The following is a 26,675-nucleotide window of genomic DNA, read 5'->3' as shown; positions in this document are numbered from 1 at the left end:
ACAAGAAAATATTTAAGAACTTGTAAAACACTATGTGCGAGCAGAGTTCTAAATCTCAGGCCATAACCTGTACTATGTGTCTTTTCCTCCCTGCCTCTCCAGCAGTGAAATGACAACAGACACAGAGACAGCCTGAGTAAACCATCTTATGCCCAGACCAAGTCTTGTGCATCTGTTCCTTTCAGGGTAATTCAGGACTACAGATGCGTGCTGTCAGTTTTCAGAACCTCAAAAGATCCCCCAGAATTTCCTTAGACAAAGGACTGGGAAAAATCACAAACACAGTGAGAAGAGACAACCTACCACACAAGCAGGACAATGAAAGCTTATCAACAAGAATACTCCATCTTTACACATTATAAAACAAACTTTTAAGTAAAAATTTGGGATGTAATATTTAGGCCAAGATAAATCCATCAGATTATGTTAAAAGGTGCATCTTGCTCACTATGTTGGTTTCTTAAACCTCTGGTGGCTGAAAGCAATGTGAGATCTTTCACTGGCAAAACTAAAAAGATCCTTGGATTCATCATAAAATATTCTACATGGTTAATCAAAAGCTTGCAAAGCCACAGAAAGGCAGCAGTAATTGAACAGTGGCTCTCCAGCACATTAACTGGAATTACTTACAGAGGAAATTAATTATCATCTTCCTAAATTATTTTATTAGCTAGAAATACCAGTAAAGGTTTAGCAGTTCTGCATTTCAGAAAAGCAGTTATATTATAAAGCCATATTTTTATTTACAACTTTGCACAGGAAGAAACCATGACAAAAAGCAACAGTTGTCAATTCAGCATTATCAGTGTCACCTAAAATCATGTAAGTGCCTTCCTGGAGGTACAGTAATTATGGTTCAACTCTGAAATATTTTTTATCTTTAGAAATCTCTAAATACTTCAATCCTATAGCTCACTACAGCTGACAAAGAACTGGAATAATCCCTCATGGCCGTTAGAAGTGGCCTGCCTCTGGCAGATAAAGCCTGGAGTGTCTGTTACATCTGTGCTGAGAGAAATCTATTAAAAAATATGCATTCAGTGGTGAAGACATTAAAAAAATCCAGAGGAGTTCAATGCCCCACGTGTGTACCTGAGAGATCCAACACGGAAATCCAAAATTGCAAGTCTTACAAAAACATAAAAAGAGACCATGAAAAATATCAACCAGGGAACAGTTACATCTAACATGGCATTTCTCTCAATAAAGACACACAGGCACACACAGTCAGTTCAGCAACTAGCTGCCATGGCGAGGAGAACTGCAACAGATCACAGAAAGCAGCAAAGAAGGGATCCTGCAGCAAACAGATGTCAACAATCATGATGAATGTTAGAACTCATGTAGTATATATCCGCCCATTTCCTTTACCATCATGTTACTCTCCTTTAACTTCACCAAATAGCAATGATGACATAAGTTTCATCTACAAGGAAAAGGAAGACAGCCTAAGGAAAACAGTGGGACAGAGAATGGGCAAGGGAATAACCACGGTTTTCTTAACAGTCCTTAGACCCTACATTCGACAATTCTCCTGCACTGCTCTGGTCGAAGGAAAGTGTGGATTCACTGTGCACGTGGAAGAATCAGTAGGTAGCTAATGTAGGACAGTCAGCATTGATCAGCAGGGAAGAGGTAAAAGTAGGGACTGGTGGAAGGAAAGCCATCCTCATTACTGTGGTCAGTTGGGAAAGAAGAGTCTTCCTTGGCTCATTATTAAAAAATAAAATAAAATCGATGTATAAAACAGCAGGCTTTTGCATATTTAATGAAGGCCAGCGCACACAGTACTTGGTGGTGCTCTTTTTTTTTAAAAAAAAAAAACAACCAAACAACTGTGGATCATAATACAAGATGCACTGCACTTCCTCCATCAGGCCTCTATTACATTCCACCACTCTACTTATTCCACCATTCAGCACTGTTTGCCAACATCTGCAATCAATCCAAAGCATTAACCTTATGTAGGGTTGGCCGTCTGGTGGTCTGAAAGGCCCAAATCTGAGTTGAAGCAGAGTATACTGATGCTCTGTCTTCTAAGACGAAAGCAGTACAGCTTCTATCCTAAGTGATATACAAGAGGGAAGGGAGAGAATCACAAGGTAAGTGTTCACATAGAGAACTCCTATATATTTTGAGGGACAGCAGATTTACACACTGGTGCTTGGGTTCTGGGAACAGAGATACTGAGTTACAGCTGTCTGGATTATGTACATTTATTCTGCACATTCTTTTAAAAAGAAGAGTTATAACTCTTAACTATCCTTGCTCTTCCCTTGTAAGAAGGAGGAGGAAAGGACAAAGGCCTTCCAAACTTCATTTGGTCCTACAAGTGACTCCCAATTGAAAAGCACAACAATTACTAATTTAATACAAAACCCAACACCTCTAACTAATGATCTTGTAAACATCACTCAATTATCCCTACATTATTCAGGAAGAACCAAAATAGCAATAGTTTTACTCTTAAAAACTAAAATTATCCTTCATGAAAAAAAATTCCCCAGCCATATCCCATTGACAGCACCTTTAGCATATGCTGCCTTACAGCCTACACAACTTCAATAACTAAAGTATTATGAAAACAGAAATAGTTTCATTTATCAGCCTATTAAAAAAAGCCACCAAACCCACAGACAGAACCTAACAAAAATCCCACATGAAACGGAAAGAAAGTCTTTCAAGAAGTCACCTGTGGAACACATCTATTAGTGCACTTGCACGTACCCCAGAGCAAAAAGTGGAGACAGACAAAGGGACAGTAACTCACACAAAAAAGGCTAGAGGGGGACACAAGTATTTTGACACATCTCTATACACACAGAAGGTCTCCTCTGTAACTGCAGAGCGGAAGAGCATACCATGACTTTAGGAGGTGTGCTCTGTAACACGCAGGAACATTTGTTCCTCACCTGTTTGACTTGCAGACCGTGGCTCCATATCCTTTCTAAGAGGTCGCACAGACTGGCTATCAGGGTATTTTCTTCTACACCGGTGATATTCACTTCACCATGACCTAGCTCCACAGCTTCTCGGCCCATTTTTTCAACCAACATCCTCTTGGTCTCAAAAAGACAAGGCAAAAAAAGAATTAATTCTTTCCACAGGAACTTCCAAGATCACTTAAACTTTTCAAATAACCAAGAAGGAAGGACGCAACAGCAAAGATGTGGCAGAATGACTGGGTGTATGCAGTATTTCTGAAGCTACTGCAAGACTGTATTTCAATCCCTGTTTTTCAAGCCATGGCAGCACCAGTGTTGATCACTTTACAGCCTCTTCCACCTTTCTAACAAGGGGCTTGCAAACTGGCACGTAGGACTCCACAGAGTAACACCAACAAAGGGAACAGCAGGCCCCACACTGACAAGCTAGAGGCCCAGCAGCAAGGCTCTGCAAGGCAAGCTGGGGTGTTTTGAAGCCTGGTCAGTGATGGTCTGGGACCAGTATGCTATGTCCCCCTGCTCCCAGGGGAGGTGAACGTATGTGCACGAGTGCTTCCAAGCAGCGGGATGTGTCATGCATGTGAGAGCCTGCTCTGTCAGAAATGTTTTTGCATTTAAACCAAACCCATTCTTGGGTGCCTCTCTTAAGTTTCCCCAAATGAACCACATACTCTTAAATCGTACAAAATTTCATACTGGTCAGTTCTTGAAGTACACTCTCCCAGTCACAATACATTAATCACATAGCTACCTGGAGGGAAAAATGACTTCTGCTCATCTCTCATGCATTTCTTCATCTTTGCTGCTATTTCAGAGTAGTTCTCAGATAAGTAATACTCCCTTAGGCACCTATGCAAAGTCTTAGTTGAGATGAAGAATCCTAAGTTAGCTTCTAGTTTCTCCTCCTCATCTCCCCTGCTAACAGCAGGCTCACTACATTCCCTGGAGTTGTATTCCCACAGTGAAAGAGCGAAGTCTATCGTCAAGGATTTTCTCTGTCGTATGTCTCTATTACATCAAGGGGACTACTTGGACAGTTTCAGACATACAGAAAACTAAAGTGAAATCAGAAGTAGATGCATGCATTACACACAGTTTTAGGAAAGGTTGTATACAACTGCTATTATTACCTCCACTCACTTAAGGCAAGAACGTGTCTATTTCGTAATTATTCTCTTTACTGTGTCGATATAAACATAAATATTTCATCCAACTGATTTATTTCAACTGATTAATACATTGTCAGATATATAATGGTGAACCATGCCTACAAACTAATGCCAAATTTCTTCATTAAGTGATTAAAAATTTGCATTTCAGAAGGTTTTTTTAACCTAATTCCCTTAGTTATCAGAAAAGCTCCTGCGTTTTCACCACAACTTTCTCTGCTGGAATATTCACTCTTGTTAAAGTAGTATAGTCTCATAAGTGATAACTGCAAAAAGCTGTAATAGACATGGGCAGCAGGCTGATAAAGACCCATCGGAGTATTCAATCTCATTCTATCATTTTACATTCTCTATCATAAATCTGCTTGACAGAGTTTCTTCTCCTTGCAGAATTTGTAAATACATTATCTCTTCATCAATTTCTAACTACCATGCAAAAACCTTTATAGAGATAAAGCAGAAACAGATGGGGAAAGAGGGGAGTTCAAACACATCAGTCAAGAAATGGTCCACAAAGGATAGATAGGAGGTGCATGAAACAAATACTCTCTGTATTACCTTATTTCGGCATTTTACAAGCCTTCTACAAACTTCCAGTTTGTTTGTGCAATTACCGATGGAGAGAGATTAGACAGTTTGGGCTGCCGAATAGTGCTGCCCAGATTCCTGGCTTCTTGGATATACTTCTGTATCGGGGTGGAAAATTGACAAATACAGATAAAAGTGCAAGTTAGATTACTTTGCCAAGATAAAAGGATAAACTTATCTTTATAACCCACTGCTGTGCAATGAGGAGGCTTAGATCCCCATTCAGAAAAGGGCCTTTTTCACATCCAGCATTGTACTGGGCTGAGACACCTAGGGTACTATTTCGCTGGAAGGCAAATCCCCACTGATGTTCTCTATCTAGTATTAGAACACACATTGCTGAGTAACAAAACCACAATACAAACTGCTACGGCTATTTAGATGCGTAGAGACTCACTTACTCCCTCCAACACCGAGAACTATCGTGTTACTTTTTCATAGAAAATGGAAGTTTGTAATAACCCACACAGCTATTCACATGGCAGACCAGCCTCCACGAGGCCTTGCAAGAGAACGTTGCCTGGTGCCTGACAACATCCAAGACCTGTGTCCTGCAGGTCTCCTGTTTCTTACCCACCCTCCATGTCTTTCAGAAAGCAGCTGCAAAATGCTACCAACAGCTCTCAGCTCAGAACCATATGCATTTTCCAGAAAAACACTTTCCTGAACTCACTATACTTGAAATTCTGTTCCCATTAGTACCATCAAGGAGTTGCCATTGTTTTCACCTCAGCGCCAGATTGGTTGGGGCACAGCTAACTGAGTAAGTGACAAGGTCCTGTACTGGCACTGACAGAATACTCACACCTAGTACGTGATTCACATTGACAGGTAACTACTCTAGCTTACACTGAAATAATGACCAACTGAAAATTCAGTGAATAGACAGACATATCAAACACGACATGATCTTTGCAAAGAGGGACAACCACACACACCTTCACTATCAGCCTCACACTAAAGAGCTAAGATATATATACATTTAACAATACATCTCTATCCAGAACTATAACTACAGTCATACCGTGCATTGGACATACCAGATAACGCTCTGACACAGATTTTAGAGAGGGCATGAAGGGCCAATCATGCTGGTCCCAGTCTAAACATAACTGCAACTGAAGCTCTGACATGGAAAAGTCCAGGTGCTGGCAGGACAGGTTGGTAGCAAAAGCCAAGCAGAACATGTAAAGCGAAAGTGGTAAGCACATATGAGGTAATAAAAGCAAGCATGCAAAACAGAAAAGGAGAAGAGTGAAGGCATAACACAGTGTAGAACTTCCAAGCATTCAACATAAGAACAAATTCAAGTAATGAAGCTGAAAGGAAAAAAAGTTGTATTGTTGGATTGGTATAAACTCTGCCCTCCACTGGGCACAAATATTTGCAAGTTAAAAGCCACTATGTCTCAATTCCACAGACTTTTGTTGGCTGCCCCAAAGCTTCAATTTGTCTAAAACTCACAACATGGCACTTTGAACCACCGCCTCCTGCTCAGCCTGATCCCCAGAGTTCATTTTAGAAGGCCTCCCTCCCCATTCTTTCAGATTTAATAGGAAAGTCTCTGGTTCACTTGGGAGAGAGGGTCAAGGTCCAATCAGTATTACATAATCACCAACGTACATCATAAAACCCTGAAACACCAACACAGATGAAGCTGGCAGCTGGTACCTTCACCTAAGCATGTATTTGCAATTTTTATTCCTCAGAAATTTTGTCTTGTATGACTGAACAACTCCTATAGGTTAATCAACATGTGAAGAGCCAGTTTAAAAAACAAAACAAATAAAAAACCCCAGATACTAGAGGTAGATTCTTGCCTTTGTAATTACCTAATTGAAATCTCAGAATTTTATCAGAAACATCATAATTGTTAAAAGCAGAATGAACTTACAAATCAACTATTCTTTACTTCTGTTACTTCAAAGTAAAAAGTACTTTAGAGTTATCTGAGCATATGGAACATGTCAAAGCCAGAAACTATTCGTAGCTTTATTTATTACGCAGACATTCTTCTATTACATTGTTATGAATGACACAGATGATACTATACTTCAACAAAATATTAACAAACCAATGAGAAAATTCTGGAAATGAGTACACTGGAAAGGCAATTCAACTCATCACTACCATAAAAGAATGAACTGGACAGACAAAGATATTTGACACTATCCTAACAGACACAAGACTGCTTTAAAATTCCAAATGAAGCTTTTCTGAAGATATTTAACAAAGCAAGAGAATACTGTTTTCAATGAACAACATATATATAAATAAAAGTGAAGTTCTGAGGTTACTAAACAAAAAAAAAATTCTGATATTTTAAACTAGGTCATACTTGGAATTACCCATAAAATCAATGCTCAGTGTAACAGTTTGCAGTCTGTATCACATGAATCAGAAACTGTACTGCAATTAGTTCACATCACCCAGATCTTTCAAAATCTCTTCACCACAGGGTGATATGAACAGCTATGTCAGCTGTAGAAGCACTGGTGAGAGAAGTTACCAGTGCAGAAGGTGGGTAAATCAGCATCGGGCCGTGCTGTATAAAAGCAGGCAGACACAAACCTGACAGTATGGGTGGAGTTCATATTCCCACCTTAGTATGAAGTTGTGTGTCAATTTGTCACCTTAAGACTTCTTTTACCATCTACAGAAGAAAAAGAGGCAACTCCAAAAAGCAATGGTTTTGATTGTAGGAAAACAATCAATCTCTAGAGGTGGTTATCTTTTCTCCATCAAATATACAAAAGATGCAAAGGGTGACTGGAGCTAATGAGAGATGGGAAATAGATGGCTAAAAATTGTTAAGATTAATTCCTCCCTACCTAACTCTTTTTTTCTTTTTTTTAAACTTTAAAGTGATGACATTTTCAGGGAACTCTGCTATATATATGGGATGAAATAATTTTGTTCCTAGAGGGCATAAAAATGGCATAATTTTCAGAATAAGAAAACTAAGTATTTTTGGTCTGCTAAGGACCAGGAACTTCATTTGTATTAAATACAAATATAGGAGAACAGAGATGGACTGCAAGTAACTGCCTAGACATTTCATAAAGGTTACAGAGCATTATTCAGGCAATTGGGCGCAAAAGAAAAAAAAAAAATCAGTTCTCTATAGCTGAACATTTTTCACCTCTCTCTGATCATTGTCAAGACGCAGGTGCTCTGTGTGTTGCTTCTGTCTGTCCTTCCGCCTCCACTGTGCAGGAGCGTTTCTTTTTGTCCACCTACAGATGAAGGAATATTATTAAGCAAATGTCAAGAGTCAGGTGAGGGGAGGCAGCAATGGAGATCTAAGAAGTTGCTATCTTACTGTACATTGAACATGTCAACATCAAGTACATCAAAGTACAGCTGCAAATACACACAAAGAATCTCCACAGAAGAACCCAACACTGGGCAACCAAAAGGTATCAGAAAATTAGACCACATACACTTGCTTTGTATTTTCCCATTCTTTTATGAGACCCAGTTACATTTCACATCTTTTTCCTCTTCAAGTTTTTTTAAGAAGATTATATTTGCTAGCTCTTAACTGAGATCCAGTAAGGAGATCTGCTTTTATATTGACAGTAACGATGAGTAACTTAAAAGTACATCTTCTATAACCTCAAGCATAATAGGGCTTTCCTAAGTCAATTTGCTTCTGTAACTCTAGATTAAAAAAAAAAAAAAACAAACACCAAACAAGAGACAACAAAAAACCCCACCACACACAACCCACCCACATCATCTGAGTTGTTCTCACTTTAAAACAAAATGATACTGGATTTGTTTTCTAGAATGTCTGCTTTAGTACCATTCTATAGATCTCACCAAGATCCAGTGTCTGTTGTCCTAGCTTACTCACTTGTTGCTTGCTGGTCCAGTGGATAAAACATCAGACTGAAGCTTGGGAAAAAATCCAAGCTCGTATTTCCCTTGTCCAATTTTCATGTCCAGCAAGTGTGGGTGGACTGCAGTGTGATCTATTTTTGCTAGCCTTAATTCAATAGATTTCTCTGAAATGGTAAGAAAGTTAGTATTTTTTAAGGTATTTTAACCATGTATGTATCTATCATAACACTTCCTCAACTAAAAGCAGATCTCAAATTTAAAAGAGGTAGAAGTTTCTTACTGACCCCAACAGGTACACAAGTACAAGAGTTTATTAAATATCAAAGAACTGACATCAAAACGAGAAAAAATTTTATCCTATTAAGCTCAAACATTTTTCACACAACGCATGCAGGAAAACAGTTGAGTTAATTAAACTTTACAAGAATTTCACCTCATCTCAGCTTCCTATGTAACATTTAGTTGTCCACTTAAGCTTTACATCTCAGCTTTTACGGTCTTTTTTTTTTTTTTTTTAGGTTTCAAAGCATGAAACATTACTTAACTTGAACCTAATGCCTACAACAAATTGCACTGACTAGTTGTATTTTCTTATATGTCAAAAAAGTGGCTTATTACTCTTACCAGCCTCATCAACGGTTGTGCACTTCTGATACATAGATGTACGCAGAGTTGGTGTCCTAACATTCAGCAGCCTTATTTTATCCACTCTAGAATCAAATACTCTCAAAACAGGGTCTTTATCATCGTCATCATGGCACATAATCTTATTGTCAATAAAAGATGCAAACATTTGGGTCTCCAAGAATCTCGAGAGGAAAGGCAAGTAAGGTTCAGGCTGGTCTGATAAGAAAGATGCCTAACAGACAAGAAGAAATATGAGTGTTCAGGATTCTGCAGAGAGAGAAACATAAAATCACAGAATGGTTTGGGTTGGAAGGGACCTTAAAGACCATCCAGTTCCAACCCCCCTGCCATGGGCAGGGACACCTTCCACTAGACCAGGTTGCTCCAAGCCTCATCCAGCCTGGCCTTGGACACTTCCAGGGCTGGGCCATCCCCAGCTTCTCTGGGCAACCTCTGCCAGTGCCTCCCCACCCACTCGGGGAAGAACTTCTTCCTGATATCTAATCTAAACCTCCCCACTTTCAATTTAAACCCATTCCCCCTTGTCCTGTCACTATAGGCCCTTGTAAAAAGTCCCCCCCAGCTTCCTTGTAGCCCCTTCAGGCACTGGAAGGGACAATAATGTCTCCCCAGAGCCTTCTCGTCTCCCGGCTGAACCAGCACAATTCTCTCAACCTTTCATCATAGGAGAGGGGCTCCAGCCCTCTGAGCATCTTCATGTCTGTCCTCTGGACTCCCTCCAACTGGTCTATATCCTTCTGATATTGAGGGCTCCACAGCTGGATGCAGCACTCCAGGTGGGGTCTCACCAGAGCAGAGTAGAGGGGCAGAATCCCCTCCCTCGACCTGCTGGCCACACTTCTCTGGATACAGCCCAGGATACGGTTGGCTTTCTGGGCTGCCATCGACCAAAAGCACCAAGTTTTCTAATCAAGCATGTATTAGAGTTCTTTGGTGCTGCTTCAAGCCTAGTTTTATTACACACACCAATTCTATCCTTTAAACAGGCAGTCTGTATGAAATCTTCAGGTTCAACTACTATATGGCACGATAATTACTAAACTGTGATTTTAGCATTTCCTTAATTTTCTAAAAATTTCAACAGAAGCCCAGCAAACCACAACAACAGTACCACAGTTGTGGATATCATGTACTTCTGGCTGGGTTCAAAGCTTATGAAGTTGGTGAGAATCTTTTCATATGATTTAATGGGAACTTGATTAGCATTTCAGCAGACAGTGCTGCAATAGAATTTTCACCCACATGAACTATCCTGCTGAGAAATATCTCAACTCCATCAAAGAACATTCTTGTAAATTTTGAAGAAGTGGGTCTTGTTTCCCTAGAAAAGAGAGCTAGAGATTCATTTGGTATGCATGTACCTAAGTTAAGTTGGGTTATGGCTTTATCCTTCAATATATTCAGCAATTCCTCTGGTTAAAAAAAAAAAATTACTAGCAATATTTAAACTTAATGTAGTGCTTAGCCATAAAGTGAAGCTTTCTAAGCTATTTTTCTATAGTAAGCTGTGTTTTTCTACAGTGTCCTTAAAAGAGTACCTCTCAGTATGTATATATTTTTCCAGATGATATATAAGATCTGACTTTTTTTAGTACTTCTGAAATTTAAGGAAGAAATCACAATTTTGACAGTACTGTTTTCATTTTATGGCCCAACAGACAAAATCTTAGTTTTTTTAATTTGTTTTAAATTTCAGATTGACATATTTTATTATGACTTACTTTATCGAAGTTTTGCATCTGTTCCCTGTTTGTAAACCAAGATTCCTTGTCCTGACTGGGCTGAATGACAAATACTTCATAATCTGCAAACATTTGTGTAAAGCGGTTGGCAAAAACTTCACGGATTTGAATGTTCAGCTGGTAGATCTTGAATTCTTCTTCATCACACTGAATTTTAAGATCCTTTTTGCTACTGGTGTCCTCTCGCACCTCCAACTAAGAAAGTAAGGGAACACACAGAATATTTCTAGACAGCAGTCTAAGGTGTCTAGACTTGCCTACAGCCATGCCCTCTGCTAGAGGGCTCTGCTCTTCAGCCATTTCTTCTAACTGCATCCCCTAAAGAACACTTGACATATATACATTCGCCATTAACTGGATATTTGGTACTAAACGGGTTTTTTAAATTGAGAAAATTTTGACAGTTACAGCCTATACACTCCTATCATCACAAAAAAGGCTAGTAAAACAGGATTTTAACTCTTTAACTACTATGGAAGAGAGCATAGAGTAAATAAGGCCTACGTGAGCAAAAACTTAGAAGAAATTTAAGACGACCTGTATTTCTCCAACCACTTCCCAATCCATTCAGCAAAAGAACAAAAGCTTCTTACCAATTTTTTCCTAAACAAGAAGAACATGCAAAATAAAACCTGAGAAGAGGAACACAGCTGATTTGAGCATCTAATCCTGCCTAGTAACCAATCATTTCTTGTAACCCTCTGCAGCTCCCTCCTCAACCTGCTGTAGGTCACGCAATTTCTATCTCTGTTAGGCTCCACCTGTAGCTCAAGTTACAGTCACAGGGGTAGGAATCAGACTCAGCAATGAAGAACTGGTTAAGATAATTTAAACATGCAAGAATTAATCGTTTGCTGAGAAAGCCTTTATTGCATTCCATAAAGTCTCCATTGCATTCTTTTTTTTTTTTTTTTTCCCCTTGAAATAAGGGCAACAACTTCTCTTCCCCAGTTCTGATCACCAAAAGAAAAATCCAACCAGGGTCACATTCACTTGCAGGGAATCAGAGACTTTACAGCATCACCCAGAAAACAGCATCACAGTACCCCTAAGGCCAGCATATAATAAATAAGCAAAACCATACCTATTCTACACACAACGAAAGGAAAGATACCTATAGAAACCAAGACTGGATCACATCTGGTCATCAGTTTTAACCATGTAAATCATCAGAAAGCGGAGTAAATTTAGACTAAATCTTAAAACCAAGAATAAACAAGGTAAGGTGTATTTTTAAACGCATCACCTTAGCAAAGAAACACTCAGGGGACAGAGGTTTCCCTAGATGTTTTGAAATTTAATCCCACTCCCACTCTCCCCCAAGCTTGCCCTTGCCTTGTTCAAGGTTTGTAAACATATTAACATAAAACTGTTCCTAGCAAAAACAGACTTGGGAGAGTCTTTGGACCCTGACTTCAGACCAACTGCTACAGCAGATTGAGAGAGAATGCAGACGATGTCATAGCTCACCTTTTCTAGACTCACTCCCGTTCTTTTAACAAGTGCTTGGAGCCTTGCAATAGTCTCATTTTCCTTTAGCAGCTCATAGGAATTTAAAGGTGATCCTGCTATGTTCCCATTTCTTTTATCAGAAACAAGGTCACATGCTCTGAGGCTCTTCATCTTGGAGGCACTTTCACTGCAGTGAAGGTTTCCCTCAGGTGGAATTCCAAAAGCCATCAGAATCTCTGAAATTTCCTGAACGAACTCAAGTTTATTTGGGAACTGGGGTAAGTCTTCTGGCAGCTCGATGAAATGGTTGTCTACATCCACAAAGCACAGGTTAGCCTGGGAATTAATTCAGAACAGCATACCATTACAATATCATTCAGCAAAAGGGTCACATTTTATTCACCTTTGGGTTTTGTGCTTATTAAAAGATTCAAAGGCCAACTCTTCCAGTTCTTTCAAGGAGGTAACAAGAAAGAAGACTCTGAAGTTGTTTATTAGGTACAAAAAAAATTGTAGCATATATTAAGGTACAGATGTGCAATTTTTTCATACACATACAGCTAGACGGTATGTTTGCAACATTTTTTTCTACATGTGCATATGCAAGCAGGTGACTGCCTGTTACTCAGACTATCACTCCTCTCGTCTAAGAGATCTGGCAAATTCCATTCCAAAAGGTGTACTGATATCGTACAAGCTGCACTAAAGCTGTCTTCTCTTTTTTGTAAGCACCTTGAGAACTAAGACAATTCCTTGAACAAGTTTAGAAGTTCACTTCCAAGGGGAAAAGTGAACTGAATTAATTTCAATTCTATTCTCCTGTTTCAATCTCTCTCATTTACCATCAAAAAGACCAAGAAAAAAAGAAAGAAAAACCACCTATGCGGTTTCCACAGTAACATCAAAAGAAGCTACACATCTTTCAAGAATTTACCTCACCCTATATTTGGTGATGGTGGGGTTCCCCTTTTGGCTTCTGCATTGCCAAAACTGTAACAAATGGTTTCCTAGCATTATATAACTACATACTTCACAGCAAGAACCCCACCCATGTGTGAAATCTGGTCCAAAACTTTAAGTACACTGAAGAAACACTGCTTTACTGTAGAAGCATTTCAGTTTTTCTTCACTGCAGAATTAACATGGACTGCCACTTAGCCTTCCCTATTAAAAAAAAAAATCTCTTGACCCAAATTATGGGGTACATAGCTTCATCACATTATTCTAAGCAGCACACCTGAACTCAGGCTTCACTATAGCTTTGCAGCAAAAATAGGTATCAGGTCATGAGAGCTACCAGATCTCCAGTTATTTCTTGTGATTCACTAAGTGCAGGGCAGAAGCACTCACAATTTAACATGAAAAAAAGAATTAGAAGAGATTAACCTCATACTGAACGAACAATGGATGATCCCAGAAACCAGAGCAATGCACACAAGCAGTAAAGCATCACTAAGGACAAAGTACTTCTGGTAGGATTTTGCTGTGGGACTGATCATGGGTAGGGTAGGGTAAGCTGTGTCTGACAAGACCCCTTCATTTAAGTAAACTAGTGTGAAAACATACATTTAATACTCGTGACAGATTTAGCTCTCTGGGCAATTCTACAGAACAGAGTTAGGATGTCAATTCTCCTTAAAATACAAATATATGTTGTGTTTGATTTCAACATAAAAATTTTTGAAAAGCATTGTAATTTTTAAAGCAGAACACCACTGCACATATTACAATATATTTGCATGGAAAAGTCCAATTTATACTCTGGTAAAATATTACCCACAGTTACAAGGGAAAGCAGAATTCCAGCTCTCCATTTCCTGATGTTTTAGCATTTTAAATACTGGTATTTATTTCTTATGCTTAAAGAAATGCATATAAACCAGTTAAGCAGCTCTTGTGTAGATCCTTTACTGTAAATTAAATTGCAAATTGAATTAGGAGTTGCAAAAGAATCCAAGGTCAATGAACAGAACTAAGACTTTGATTCTGAAAAAGCTTCAGGTGCACCCCAGAACAAGTTGTTTTTTTTTTTTTTAATAGGGCAGGTGTCATTGTTCAGACTTCAACTGCTCCAAGACAGCAGATGGGGTGTGTGCTCACCCAGCCAGGCAGCTCCAGGGCTAGGCCAGGGATGCAGAGCACTTCTGCTCCTCCTTCAAACACCCAGCACAAAGGGACAGTGTGTACACAAGAACTCTCACGTTTCAATTAAGCACCTGAATTTAGGAACTCTAATGCCCTTATTATAATACGCATGGTTCTGCGATGCCTACAAGTCAGGTCAGCTAATATCTATCAGAACACTGTAAGCACTGCAAGACATGAGAGAAATAAAGCCCTGGAAGTAAGCACGCTGCCTGCCGATCAGTGCTGAGGGAAGAACAACAAACAGTTGTTTTATCACAAGCTGTATGAGAAATGTCAAGACAGACTCATTAAGAAATTCTTCAAGCAGTTTAATTGCATTTCTTCCTTTTTAAACTCTCTTTAATTGAAGCCATACAACTTTCCTTCTTTTTTGGACTATCTTACCTTAGCACAGATTCTGCAGAAAACATCACTCCTGGTTAAGCTTGGCTGTACCTAAGAAGTCCTTGGCCAAAAAGTAACTGAACATTAACCTTACCAATGTAGAGATTCTAGTCTTCACACTGAAAATAAAATTCTGATCAATGAAGAACAGGCCATCTTTAATGCTTGCTAAAATTGCTTATAAGTATCTAGGCTCATCTGGCTAACTCTTCCAACAGTTAAATATCTTTTCTGGAGAGTTGGTCTTTAACAGCAATACACATAGTTTAAAAAACTCTAAGCCACTAATGAGCATTGCTCATCATGCAATTTACTCTTGCATTTCTCCGAATTTGCCCTGTACAGAAATATCTAAAAAAAAAAAAGTATGTTAGCATGCAGCAATACTGTAAAGAATGTAAGAAGTATTTTTGAGGACACTCTACACTTACTCAGTGCCTGGTTAATAACCCGTAAGTCAGAGGACTACCTAGAGCAGCATAAGCAAAGAAGGTTCGGTAGATGGCTTTAGCCTCTCTTAACTTAGAGAGGCTGAGGTTCATCCTCAAGACTGTATAAGAACTTCTGAAAAGGCCATGTTCCCCCGGGAACAGAAACGGCAAAGACACCTCACTTCACAAGTCCATCAGGAGGTACCAAAACAACATTTTTCTGTCAAAATAAAATTCCAAGTAAACAAAGCACCAGTAACAGACACCAAAACACTAAATCTCACAATGCTGTTGCACTAGAGATCCAACAGAAAGGAACAGCATAAAGGATAGAGGGGTCCCCCACCTTCATTTTATTTTAAAAAGCAATATAAATCAAATTGCACCTTGTTTTTATCAAATCATGGTCATCCAAAGCATTTTGCATGCTAGGAACTGGGCAAGTAAACAAGACAGAAAAATAAAGGAGGTTTTCAACCACAAAGCTTTAGTTATTTTGTTTCTGGAGGCAGCAGAGTTGAGTGAGCTGTGAACAGCCGACAGCCCTGTATGTAAGCCTCCATGGATACACTCATCATCATTTTACACATACAAAATTTAAAAGTTATAAAGACAAGACACTTAGCAACACGTGTAAGTAGAGATACAATTGAAAGAGCATCCTTAAGTTAGTCACTTGGTACTTCAGGGCTCTAAAACAGTCAAATATTGTTTTATTTGTTGCTGAGGTATCAATTTGCTGACCTCAAATAGTTAGACACCACTTCAGTAGGGGATTGCTACAAGAGAGCACACATATCGTCACACAAGAAAATGATTCTCCTGAGACACTACAATACGGAACAAGGGTGTCACGTCCTAATCTAAAAGACTTGTCTTTCCCATAAACTTTCATCATCACAAATAACAGCATCCAGATGAAAGTCTTACAAACCTTAGAAATGTGGATGCAAGTTAAGTCCATGTTCATGTATCTGATGCCAAAGCCTGGTCCCCTGAGGTCAACAGCCCAACTTTCCACTGGCTCGGTGGGGTCTGGACTACACCCATCAATTCCAAAGCCAGAGGACAATTGCAATTCTTTAGTATGACCTCAAGTACAATAAGGGCCAAACCCCCACACATATCTAGCGATGCCTGCATCAAGCTCATATCCTTCCTTTCAGCTCTGTTCAAAACATAGAAGGAAATGATCTAGCTTCTGCCTAAAGGGTACCTAAGGAGGAACTAATATTCACTAATGAGTAAGCTCCCCAACTTGCTGACATCCTAAAGGAAAATACGCTTTGTTTTAAACATGAATACATAATTACATGATATGCAAATAAATGCCTACAACAATACAGAAGTCAGTTCTGATCGCACAATCTCCACCACTTGAATTTTTTGTGAGCGCAGGCACTCAAACTATAGGTTACATATAGGTTTTCACATCCTGCCCCAGACAGTCAGACTGAAACATGGTTCTGACTTAAGGGCTTCTCGATTGCAGCATTGAAAAACTAAAAATCATTCATCTACAGCATTTCCACAGCATGTATCACCTTTGTGCATTAGGTCCCAACCTTGTAAATAACCACCAGCTTCACTTAACAATCAGAAAACACGGATATGCAAATTTATCCACACACGGCTGGGTTGTGGAAAATCCATTTATGGTCTTAAATTCTAAAGGATGTTCCTGTGCTATTCCTGTAATCAAATAGTGACCTTCTACATTTATTCTCAGTAGTATTGTTCTTTATGTCAACCCAAAATGTGGGGAGATTTAGATTAGATATTAAGAAAAAATTCTTCCCGGAGAGGTTGGGGAGGCACTGGCAGAGGTTGCCCAGAGAAGCTGTGGATGCCCCATCCCTGGAAGTGTCCAAGGCCAGGCTGGATGAGGCTTGGAGCAACCTGGTCTAGTGGAAGGTGTCCCTGCCCATGGCAGGGGAGTTGGAACTGGATGGTCTTTAAGGTCCCTTCCAACCCAAACCATTCTATGGTTCTATGATTGTGACTGAGAACTACTTACAGATGCAGCTTTCAGAAACATGAATTTAATTCCTCAAGTGGCTGTTCAACATCGAAGTACAAGAAAACATAAAACTGAAGCCTGTCAATAACTTTGTGGTATTATCAAGGATCTGTCCCACCAGCAGACAGCCTGAGAATGCATACAAATCTGTGATTATCTTTCAAAATAATTATCTTGGTCAGTCTGGTCTAAATGTATTGGCATCAAGAGGAAAAAAGGCTTTCCAAGAGATCTTTCTTATCTTCTAAAACAACATACAAAAATAAAACCCCACAGAATTTGTTTAGATGTAGCACTGCATACTATCTTTTTAATGGTTGAAATAAAAATACTCAGAATAAATATCTGTCTTACATTAGCAGAGAACTGGATTTTAGCTTTTAAAATTTTTCAACTTTTCTAAAAGAAAAAGCTATTGTTCAAGACCCTTGGGATCACTCCATTAAAAACAAGCTTTCTTTTAATGAGCTACTACTTTTGTTTGATGAAACCAGTGCTGGGAGACTCAGTGTTGCTTATTTTCACTCAAAATAATTTAAATTTCCACCATTCTCCTGCATTACAAAGAGGCAAGATGCACATGCAAATCTACTAGCATGAAAAGGCCCAGGACTTTCAAAGGCTTGTTAAAAATATATTGCTATAGCACTGCAAAAATGTCTTTAAAAGGAAATTCAAAGACACATCAAAAAAACAATCTTACTTTACTACTTGCTTGGTTTATGATCTGCAAGAAAGCTAGTTTAACCACTTTTCTGATCTAGTTTACTGATAAACAAACCACACTTCTGACAGCAACATCTCAAACAGCTACATGTTCTTCCCCTCTCCTTTGATTGCTGCAGAACTTTATTCTAGCACTGCTTCTCCTATGCCCCCCCGCCTTCTCTTCTGGGTTCCTTACACGCCTCTGATGCAGCTATCAGTGAAACCACAAGGATGCTCAGGCATACAGAAAGAGCTCTCAGCACAGCAGCAGTATATATACGAGTAAACTTAACTTTTAAGTGCACTGCATCACTGACATACAAAAAACTCAATCCTACAGTAAGCATCGAGTCTTTTCTACAATTTTACTGGGCCAGATAAAGTTGGTTCTTCAAGTCATTGTTGAACTTCAATGAATGAGGCACTGTTTTCTGATGCACCCAAAGAATAGGCTAAAATTTTGTACTAATGCAGTTATTTTGCTGAAGATTTTAATCATCATTTGACTAAGCTTTGATTTCCAGGGTACAGCTGGGTTTCCATGCTCCCATGGTAAAGTATTGGCTTAAAGTACCAGATGTGACCAACATGGCAGACTGCTACCACAAGCAAACCAAGATAAGCCTTTTGGCATATGTATGCCAGACTTATAACAAGCCTGACCAAGTTAGGACAGATAGTATTTTCACATGTAATAGCCTAAAACTCTTTTTGAAACTTCACTGGGGCCAGTTCTCTTTCATGTCTTTATCAGTGATCTGCACAAGGGGATCGAGTGCACCCTCAGTAAGTTTGCAGATGACACGAAGTTGGCTGTGACTGTTGATCTGCCTGAGGGTAGGAAGGCTCTACAGAGGGATCTGGACAGGCTGGATCCATGGGCGAAGGCCACTGTATGAGGTGCAACAAGGTCAAGTGCTGGGTCCTGCAGCTGGGTCAAAACAAGCTGCTGCAGCGCTACAGGCTTGGGGATGAATGGCTGGAAAGCTGCCTGGCGGAAAGGGCCCTGGGAGTGTTGGTTGACAGTGGCTGAATATGAGCCAGCAGTGTGCCCAGGTGGCCAAGAAGGCCAATGGTATCCTGGTCTGCATCAGGGACAGTGTGATCAGCAGGACTAGGGAAGTGTTTGTCCCCCTGTACTGGGCACTGGTGAGGCTGCACCTTGAATCCTGTGGTCAGTTCTGGGCCCCTCACTACAAGAAAAACATTGAGGGGCTGGAGTGTGTCCAGAGAAGGGAACGGAGCTGGGGAAGGGTCTGGAGCACAAGTCCTGTGAGGAGCAGCTGAGGGAGCTGGCAGCATTTAGCCTGGACGAGGCTCAGGGGAGACCTTACTGCTTTCTACAACTACCTCTAAGAAGGCTGCAGACATGTGGGGTCGGTCTCTTCTCCCAAGTAACAAGCAATAGGAGGAGAGGAAATGGCCTCAAGTTGCACCAGGGGAGGTTTAGGTTTGGTATTAGGAAAATTTTTTTTACCAAAAGGTTTGTGAACACTGGAAGAGGCTGGGCACGGGAGGGGGGGGGGGAACCCGAGACGTGTAACTGTGGTGCTTAGGGACATGGTTTAGTGGTGGATTTGTTAATGGCTGGACTTGATGATCTTAAAGGTCTTATCCAACATAATAAATAAATTGATTCTATGATTCATTATGAAACCACAATCAAGAAGTCTACAGTGACACAGACACATCCACGCTACGCTAGATAGCAGTATTATATTCTTCCACAATGCCCTTCAACTGAAAAAAGTACTAGCTAGATTTTTTGTCAAAGTTCATTTCTTTGGCCCTTGTCTAAATTAGGTACTGCTTTCTTTAACAGCAGCTATCCCATGCATCCATGTGAACAGATTAGCAAGAGAGATGCAGTTTATGCAGTTTCAAAACAAATTAAAAAAATTTCCCCAGAACTCAGGATACATTTGAACACAGAGCAACTCTTTATATACCCTTTGTGGTAAGTGAGGAAAATTCTGATACTTACTGTGCCTATGAATCAGGAGCCTAGAGAAGCAGCACATGGAAATTAAGTTCCTCATGTAACCCTGATGATTTCATAAAGGATCATATAGATTCCAAACTTTAGAGATAAGCCATGTTAAATATTAATTTCCCTTTTGTTTCTAACAATCAATGTGTCTTTATGGAAGTACAAATAATAGAATCCATATGCCCTCTTCTACTGTTCCACAACAATCCATCTTATGCATCTTCCTTGTCAGTCATGTCACTAATTAAGCGTACAGCTTCTTTGGCTCTTTAAGTGAAGGGTACCTGAAAGCCTAATCATAAAGCAAAGTAGTTCTGAGATGAACCTGTAATCTGCAGCTCTAAATACATTAAAGCTGACTAATTAAATTATTAATATCAGAAGTACTAATACTGACCAATAGTTTCAATTAGTGAGACCAGCATGCACCTTAAATTCTGCTTTACATTTTAAAATGGCACATTGACTTCTTGTTGCAACAGCAGGTTTTTTTGGTGGCTTTTGTTTTGTAAGTAAACCCTCTACAATGACACTATCAACAATACTGAGCTCCTCTTCTTGCCAATCTACTTTGCCTCTCGGATAAGCAAATCTGTTGGTATAGGATAACTTCTTCATCATCTTTGAAGTCTCCAGCACATGTTCAAGTCCATTTCTATGCCACAGGTCCATTCTCAGACTACAGTTCACAAGAAACCTTACTCAGCAGTGGCTACCAAGAGGATTTCTCAGCCTAAGTCATACTCATCATGTACAAAGCTTTTAAGAGCTCACTCTTCAAAGAAGAACAAGAAAAGCTGACACTTCAGAAGGACAAGTTCAAGTTCTACAGCAAATGCCATCACCTGGGCACATCACTGCCAATATCCGAGTCCTGTGTGTCCTCCTCTCCTTGCTCTCCCAGACAATTCTGAGCTCTGAGCCACTACAAAAAAAAAAAATCTACTCTTCCACCTTCATAAATGGTGCTCTGTAAAACCTGGTTCCAGTTTATTTTTTTAATAATACTTTGATTTCATTTTTAACATCTAAAAATAGATCAAGTGCCTTACCTTAATTCCTCCAAAGCAAGCTGATAAAGCTCTTGAAAACCATTTACCTTTTAAATAATTGAAATATCTATTGAAATTAAAATGTTTATTTAATTGGAAGTATTCAGTGATTTTTAAATGAGGAAATTCTTTACAAAAGGAGGACAATCTTTTAGAAGCTTGTTATACTAGTGAAAACATCCATGGTGCATGTGAACATGCATATATCCACACAGTGCCATTTACTTCACCAGCTATCCTCTCTAAAAAGTATACTAACAATATTAGACTTGTCAGTACACCCCAAATTTTGTAAAAATATAGTAAACCAAAGCAACAGACTGTTTTCATGGCAAGAACATACAATACTGTTATTAATTATGCCAGTGCAAAAAAAGGAAGGAGAAAAGAAAGAAATCAAGAGATTAAATATTTTAGCTTCCATAGAAAAGTCCCACCATTTGAAGAGAAGTTTTCCTTTGAACTTGCCAGGAAAAACAAATGAAAACTATCAGCATATGGATTTGAGAAAAAGAGCAATGTTGGCATGGTGACCAGACTGGAGGTTCACAAAAATATCTTGTCTTTAATTTCATGCCGCTTTTTTTAAAGGGTTTTTTTGAGGTTTTTGTGTCAAGCTATGTTGCAGCTCTGCCTGATAATGAAAAAAAACACCACCACAAAACCCTTCACCCGCCACACTTCTGCTTTTCCAGTAATGTAAATGATAATAGAAGAAAACAGACCAGAGAAAACGGCAGAGAACAGAGAACTCTACCAGTGCCTGTAAGCAGGGTGTTTCCCATGGTTTACCATCCCTCCCCTGCAAAGTTACACCTACAAGTAAGCAGACTTTAGCAGGGGCCAGAGCTGTGTTGTTTCACTGCTAACAACTCTGCAAGCACTTGCTTCCCACAGGGCTGCCTCATACAGGTGTCCAGATTCTTGGCAACAGTGAACCTGCTCTTAAACTCTCTCTCGTCACGTCCCTAAAAAGCGTATTTGTGAAGTTAACAGTGGGATAAAGTAAATACAAACAACTTCTAAGCAGTTTGAACGTAGTACCAGCCCCTTGTATGAGCTGCAGGACCTTTAGAGACCATTTGCTTCTCCTTTATGCAGTGACTGGTGTTAACAGAGCCTTACTACAAGGGGAGACTTCCTGAGCACTATCCCAATTAGCACCAGTTTGCTGAAGCAGATGCTGGGCATTTCGCTGCAGACCGAAGTATGCATCCTAGAAGAAAATTGGAAATAGTTTTGGGGCAGACACCTGACAGGCTGGGTCCATGTAAGCCAACCCCAACTCAGACACAGTGCAGGGAAACCCAGCCTAATTCTGCAGAGCCAAGAACCAGCACAAGCACAGCACAGTGATAAAGCCAGTCAAGCTTTGCTCACTCAGAACCACGCAGAAGCAGCTGTATGGCCTTTTGACCACCGTTGGTGAATTCACACCGCGCTTTCTTGCATTTCCTAGCGCTACAAGGCTGTTTTGCAGCACATAAGTGTTGTTTCTGTAACCCCACTGCATCAAAACCTGTAAAACTAGTTTATCAGAGCATACAACTTCCAAAGCAGGGGTTTATTTATCTATTTTACCAGATTCTCTGCAGCACCTCCAAAAGATAAAGTAAGAGCTAGCCCACACCAGCGCCAGCAAGAACTTCACATTGGCTGTTACAATAAGGACTAGTGTTTTGGCTCATTTCTCACTTCCCTCATAGTCATGTACAAAATTTAATCAATCAAGACAAACGCCTCTCACCTCTTGAGGCAGTTCCAGCTTAGACCTGTCATCCAGCCCATTAGAGTGCAAGCCCATGAGATAAGGGACAGGAGCATCTAGAAAATGAAGGAGGGACGCTGGAAGGATAGGAACATACACATGCTGCCACTGAAATGGAAACATTAGTGCTGTGATGGTCTCTGCCACAGTCATCAGCCTCTGATAATCTGAAAAAGATTAAAAAAAAAAATTTTTCACCAACACTTTTAAGTACATGAACCTAAGTTAAAGAAATGAGAGCTTGCTTTAAAACAGAAACCACAAAACCCAGCACTAGCTGAGCGGCATCTTAATGAAAGCCCAAACTTGTACACCCAAGCACATTTTGCTGAAACAACAAAGAGAGCTCCACGCAAAGTAGGTCATTCTACAAGTCATATGGAAATGAGCAAATTGAGCCTTAGCATCCATTAAGTCACCCTCTGCTACGTACACCAGGGTTACCAGGAACACCAGTTTGAGTATGGAAGCAGTATTGTCATCATCTAAGAAACACATCGGAAGAAATTTCTTTTCTCTGTGCTTCTGGCTTTCTATGGAAGCCTTGGATGAAACCCAGAGCATCTGGTATCTCTCAGATAAACAATTTTTAAAAGAGTGTTTAAATGTCTGTAAAGCATGCTGTATAGTAGCCAACCCAACAGCGTGACTGAAATAACCATGTGGAAAAAAAAGGCATCAGCTTCATTTATCCTTTGCAATGTATGACCAAAGTCTCACCTCAATGTAAAAACAGCTTATCTCCTCCTAGAATTTAACAGCAGTGTGAAATGCACCTGTGCAACGTGCATACCAAAAGATCTTTTTATTCAGCAGCTGGTGGCTGAAGCAGTTAACACTGCAGTATGCTGGGCCAAAACCTCACCCTCCTCTTTCATCCTACAGAATCATCTTCAATGGGTTTTGATATCCATGTACTGCCAAGGAGGAGACACCACCAGAATAACTCAGAGCTTGTGGGCTAATACAGCTGCGGAAACATTCAGACCGCTTTTGAGCTGCCATGCTGGAGAGTTTAAAACAAGCTCACAAGACTAAGACAATTCCTACCTTCAGTCAAGCTACACTGATACTGCAATATCCAATTCCAGCCAGGAAAGGGGGAGGCGAGGGGGGTGGGTAGAGGTGAATAGGAGGAAGGGAAAAAAAAAAAAATCAGTATTATTCACGTGTGTGGGGAGGTGTGGGGTATGCGTGTCTTCTAACATGTTCATAAAACTACAGGCACTATGAAACTGGAAAAAAGACACGTGAATGCACAGGTTCAGGTCTTTTTTCTGAAGCTGCTGCAGAGTACAAATGAAAACCACAAAAAGAACATTTCTTCTAAAAAGCTCTGGAGAAAATTTAAACTTAACTGCACTCTTCCTATGGTTATGGCTTTAATTCTATTCACTACCCATCCTCCACTCAGACTTCAGATAGCAGAAGAGAGAGGGCCAAGAAATTCAGCTCCAGGCATTCATGATGAATTTTGTTTGAAGTCAAAGTTGCCGAGTTTGGGATCTGAAAAGAGTCCCACAACCCAAGAGGAACTCGGGACAAGTTCTGCTAACATCACTCATAATTGTGCAATCTAGGCTTTTGATTTTTCTTTTTACATCAATGTCTGCTGGTGGAAAAGGTTACAGCACAGAAACTCTTGTCACTGACTCACAGATGATCCGCTGCGACTGAAGAAGCCTTCAATCAAAACAAGCGAGAATACTTTAAACAGTTCAGTCTTTGCCAAAAGCTTACTTGGGACTGAAACACGTTAGGGAACAATTAATGAACATCACCAGCAGCACTCCTCTATTCTGCCTGGACACCAGTTTCTGCCTACACAATTACTTATTGGTTTGCAGCTTTAATCACAGCCTGACTGCAAAGAAGTGATGAATTAATGATAAGCTTTGGGAAAAAGAAGAATCCACTCCATATCCTGTTTTCTTCAGCTTTAAAAGGAACTTTAAATGTAGCCACAGATATACAAACATTCCAGCTGGTTCATATTCAGCTGTTTATCTGAAAGAACAAATCTCAGAATAGAAACAGTGTTTTCCTACTACACAAAACCCCCCTGTCTAACCCTGCTGGATAATTTCCATACAACTTCTCTGTCATTAAGCTAACTTTAGTATTAGCCTTTCAAATTAATTACAAAGTAACTTCAATAATTCAGAATTCCTATCCACTCAGCAGCTACCTCCTGCAACCAAGTTACTGCAAACGCAGCGCTCTGATCCTGGATATCCACATGGCTCATGCCATTCCCATCTCTTTGGCCTGCACAGTCGCAGCCTGCAAGTAACAATGACTACATTCTGCAGGATTTATGCACGTCAGGAGCCATAGGCAAAAGGCAAGGACAAAGGCAAGAAGCCTGCACACATAAACCAAAATAACTTAAATGTTTTCTTAAGTTATACCTATCCTGAGAGAGTACCGAGTTTTTCTGGATTTAATAAAGAAAGCAGCACACTTCTAGTACCAAAGCATTACATAAGATTAAACAATATTAAAAAAAAAAATTAGACGAGGGAAGTAGTGCTTCAGTAGTGGTCTTGCTCTTGTTTCTGAAACCAGAATACGCTTATTTTGGTGCAAATGACACGGAGTCTTTTGGCCTCATATTGTACAAGAGCACTGGCAGGGAAAAAAATGATGTACCACTAGTGCGTTACTAGTTTGGAAAGTACTTAACTGATCACATGCAAGGAAAAGAAAATCTGCTACTGTCGAACATGGCCGTTTACGAACACAGAAAAAAGCGGATTTGTTCTTCTAACCAATTACTGTAGATAAAATACACTATCCCTTACAGAGTGTATGAGAAGTTATTTATACAAGTATTTATCTGTATCTAGTATTATCTAGGCATTTTTGTTGATCCATAGAAAGCAAGTAAATCCAGGAAAAAAGAATTGAGGGGTCTAGGAAGAGAGGAGCAGGATGGGAAGAAGGTGGCAGGTGTAAGAACCATGAATCCACCTCCCCATTCTCACATTCTACCAGAGAGAAGTCTATCAATAAAGTGCCTACAGATAGTCTCTGACTTGGCCAAATTTAAAATCATCACATGATCACATTCTGGAATATTTTTTCCTTCTTATCTTCCTACTTCATGGATCACAATGAAATACTGTGCATTTGTCAAGTAATTTCCATTCCACGTGCAACTCCCCTACTGCTGCTTTATGGCAGAGCTGTCCCCACGGTGGTGGGCCTCACCACAGATGACCCGGGCTATCTTCAGAAAGCATATGCCCCTGAAAACCTGAAAAACCCCTGAAAGATGGGCTACTTGCCAGGATTAAGCTTTGTGCTGGGCTTGTGTGGTGGGGTTTTGGTAGCAGGGGAAGGGCTACAGGGGTGGCTCCTATGAGAAGCTGCTAGAAGCTTCCCCAGCTCCAGGTCAGAACGGCCTCTGGCCAAGGCCGAGCCAATTAGCACCTTTGTGATTAACGTATTTAAGAGGGGAAAACAAACAGACTTGGAGCGGAGAGAGCAGCAGCAGAAAAGACACAACCAGGCAGACACCCAGGTCAGTGTGGAAAGGTGGGGAGGAGGTGCCCGGAGCAGAGATCCCCCCTGCAGCTGCGGGGGGCAGAGACCGGCCTGCAGCGCTGGGAGGACCCCACGCCAGAGCAGGCGGCTGTGCCTGAGGGAGGCCGTGGCTCCGTGGAAAGCCCACTTGGAGCAGGCTGCTCCTGAAGGACTGCACCCCATGGCGGGGACCCACACTGGAGCCGTTTGTGAAGAACTGCAGCCTCTGGGAAAGGAATCACTTTGGAGCAGTTGG

General features: G+C 40.2%; 1 protein-coding gene across 1 annotated transcript in view; it reads right to left on the bottom strand.

Annotated features, from left to right (window-relative positions):
* LOC104516054 (DENN domain-containing protein 5A-like) overlaps positions 1–26,675 on the bottom strand; it is a gene marked incomplete at its 5' end in the record, with an annotated part of 49,879 nt that overhangs the window by 16,054 nt on the left and 7,150 nt on the right. Inside the window, 10 exon segments of the mRNA XM_010160253.1 lie at positions 2,913–3,065; positions 4,673–4,689; positions 4,692–4,800; positions 7,845–7,938; positions 8,562–8,712; positions 9,173–9,407; positions 10,918–11,133; positions 11,659–11,661; positions 12,409–12,726; positions 22,871–23,058. Of these exon segments, the coding sequence (XP_010158555.1) occupies positions 2,913–3,065; positions 4,673–4,689; positions 4,692–4,800; positions 7,845–7,938; positions 8,562–8,712; positions 9,173–9,407; positions 10,918–11,133; positions 11,659–11,661; positions 12,409–12,726; positions 22,871–23,058 (1,484 nt within the window).

Source organism: Eurypyga helias, unplaced genomic scaffold, assembly GCF_000690775.1.
Source record: "Eurypyga helias isolate BGI_N326 unplaced genomic scaffold, ASM69077v1 scaffold15401, whole genome shotgun sequence".
NCBI classification, from domain to species: domain Eukaryota; kingdom Metazoa; phylum Chordata; class Aves; order Eurypygiformes; family Eurypygidae; genus Eurypyga; species Eurypyga helias.
This window is presented reverse-complemented; position numbering and strand designations above follow the sequence as displayed.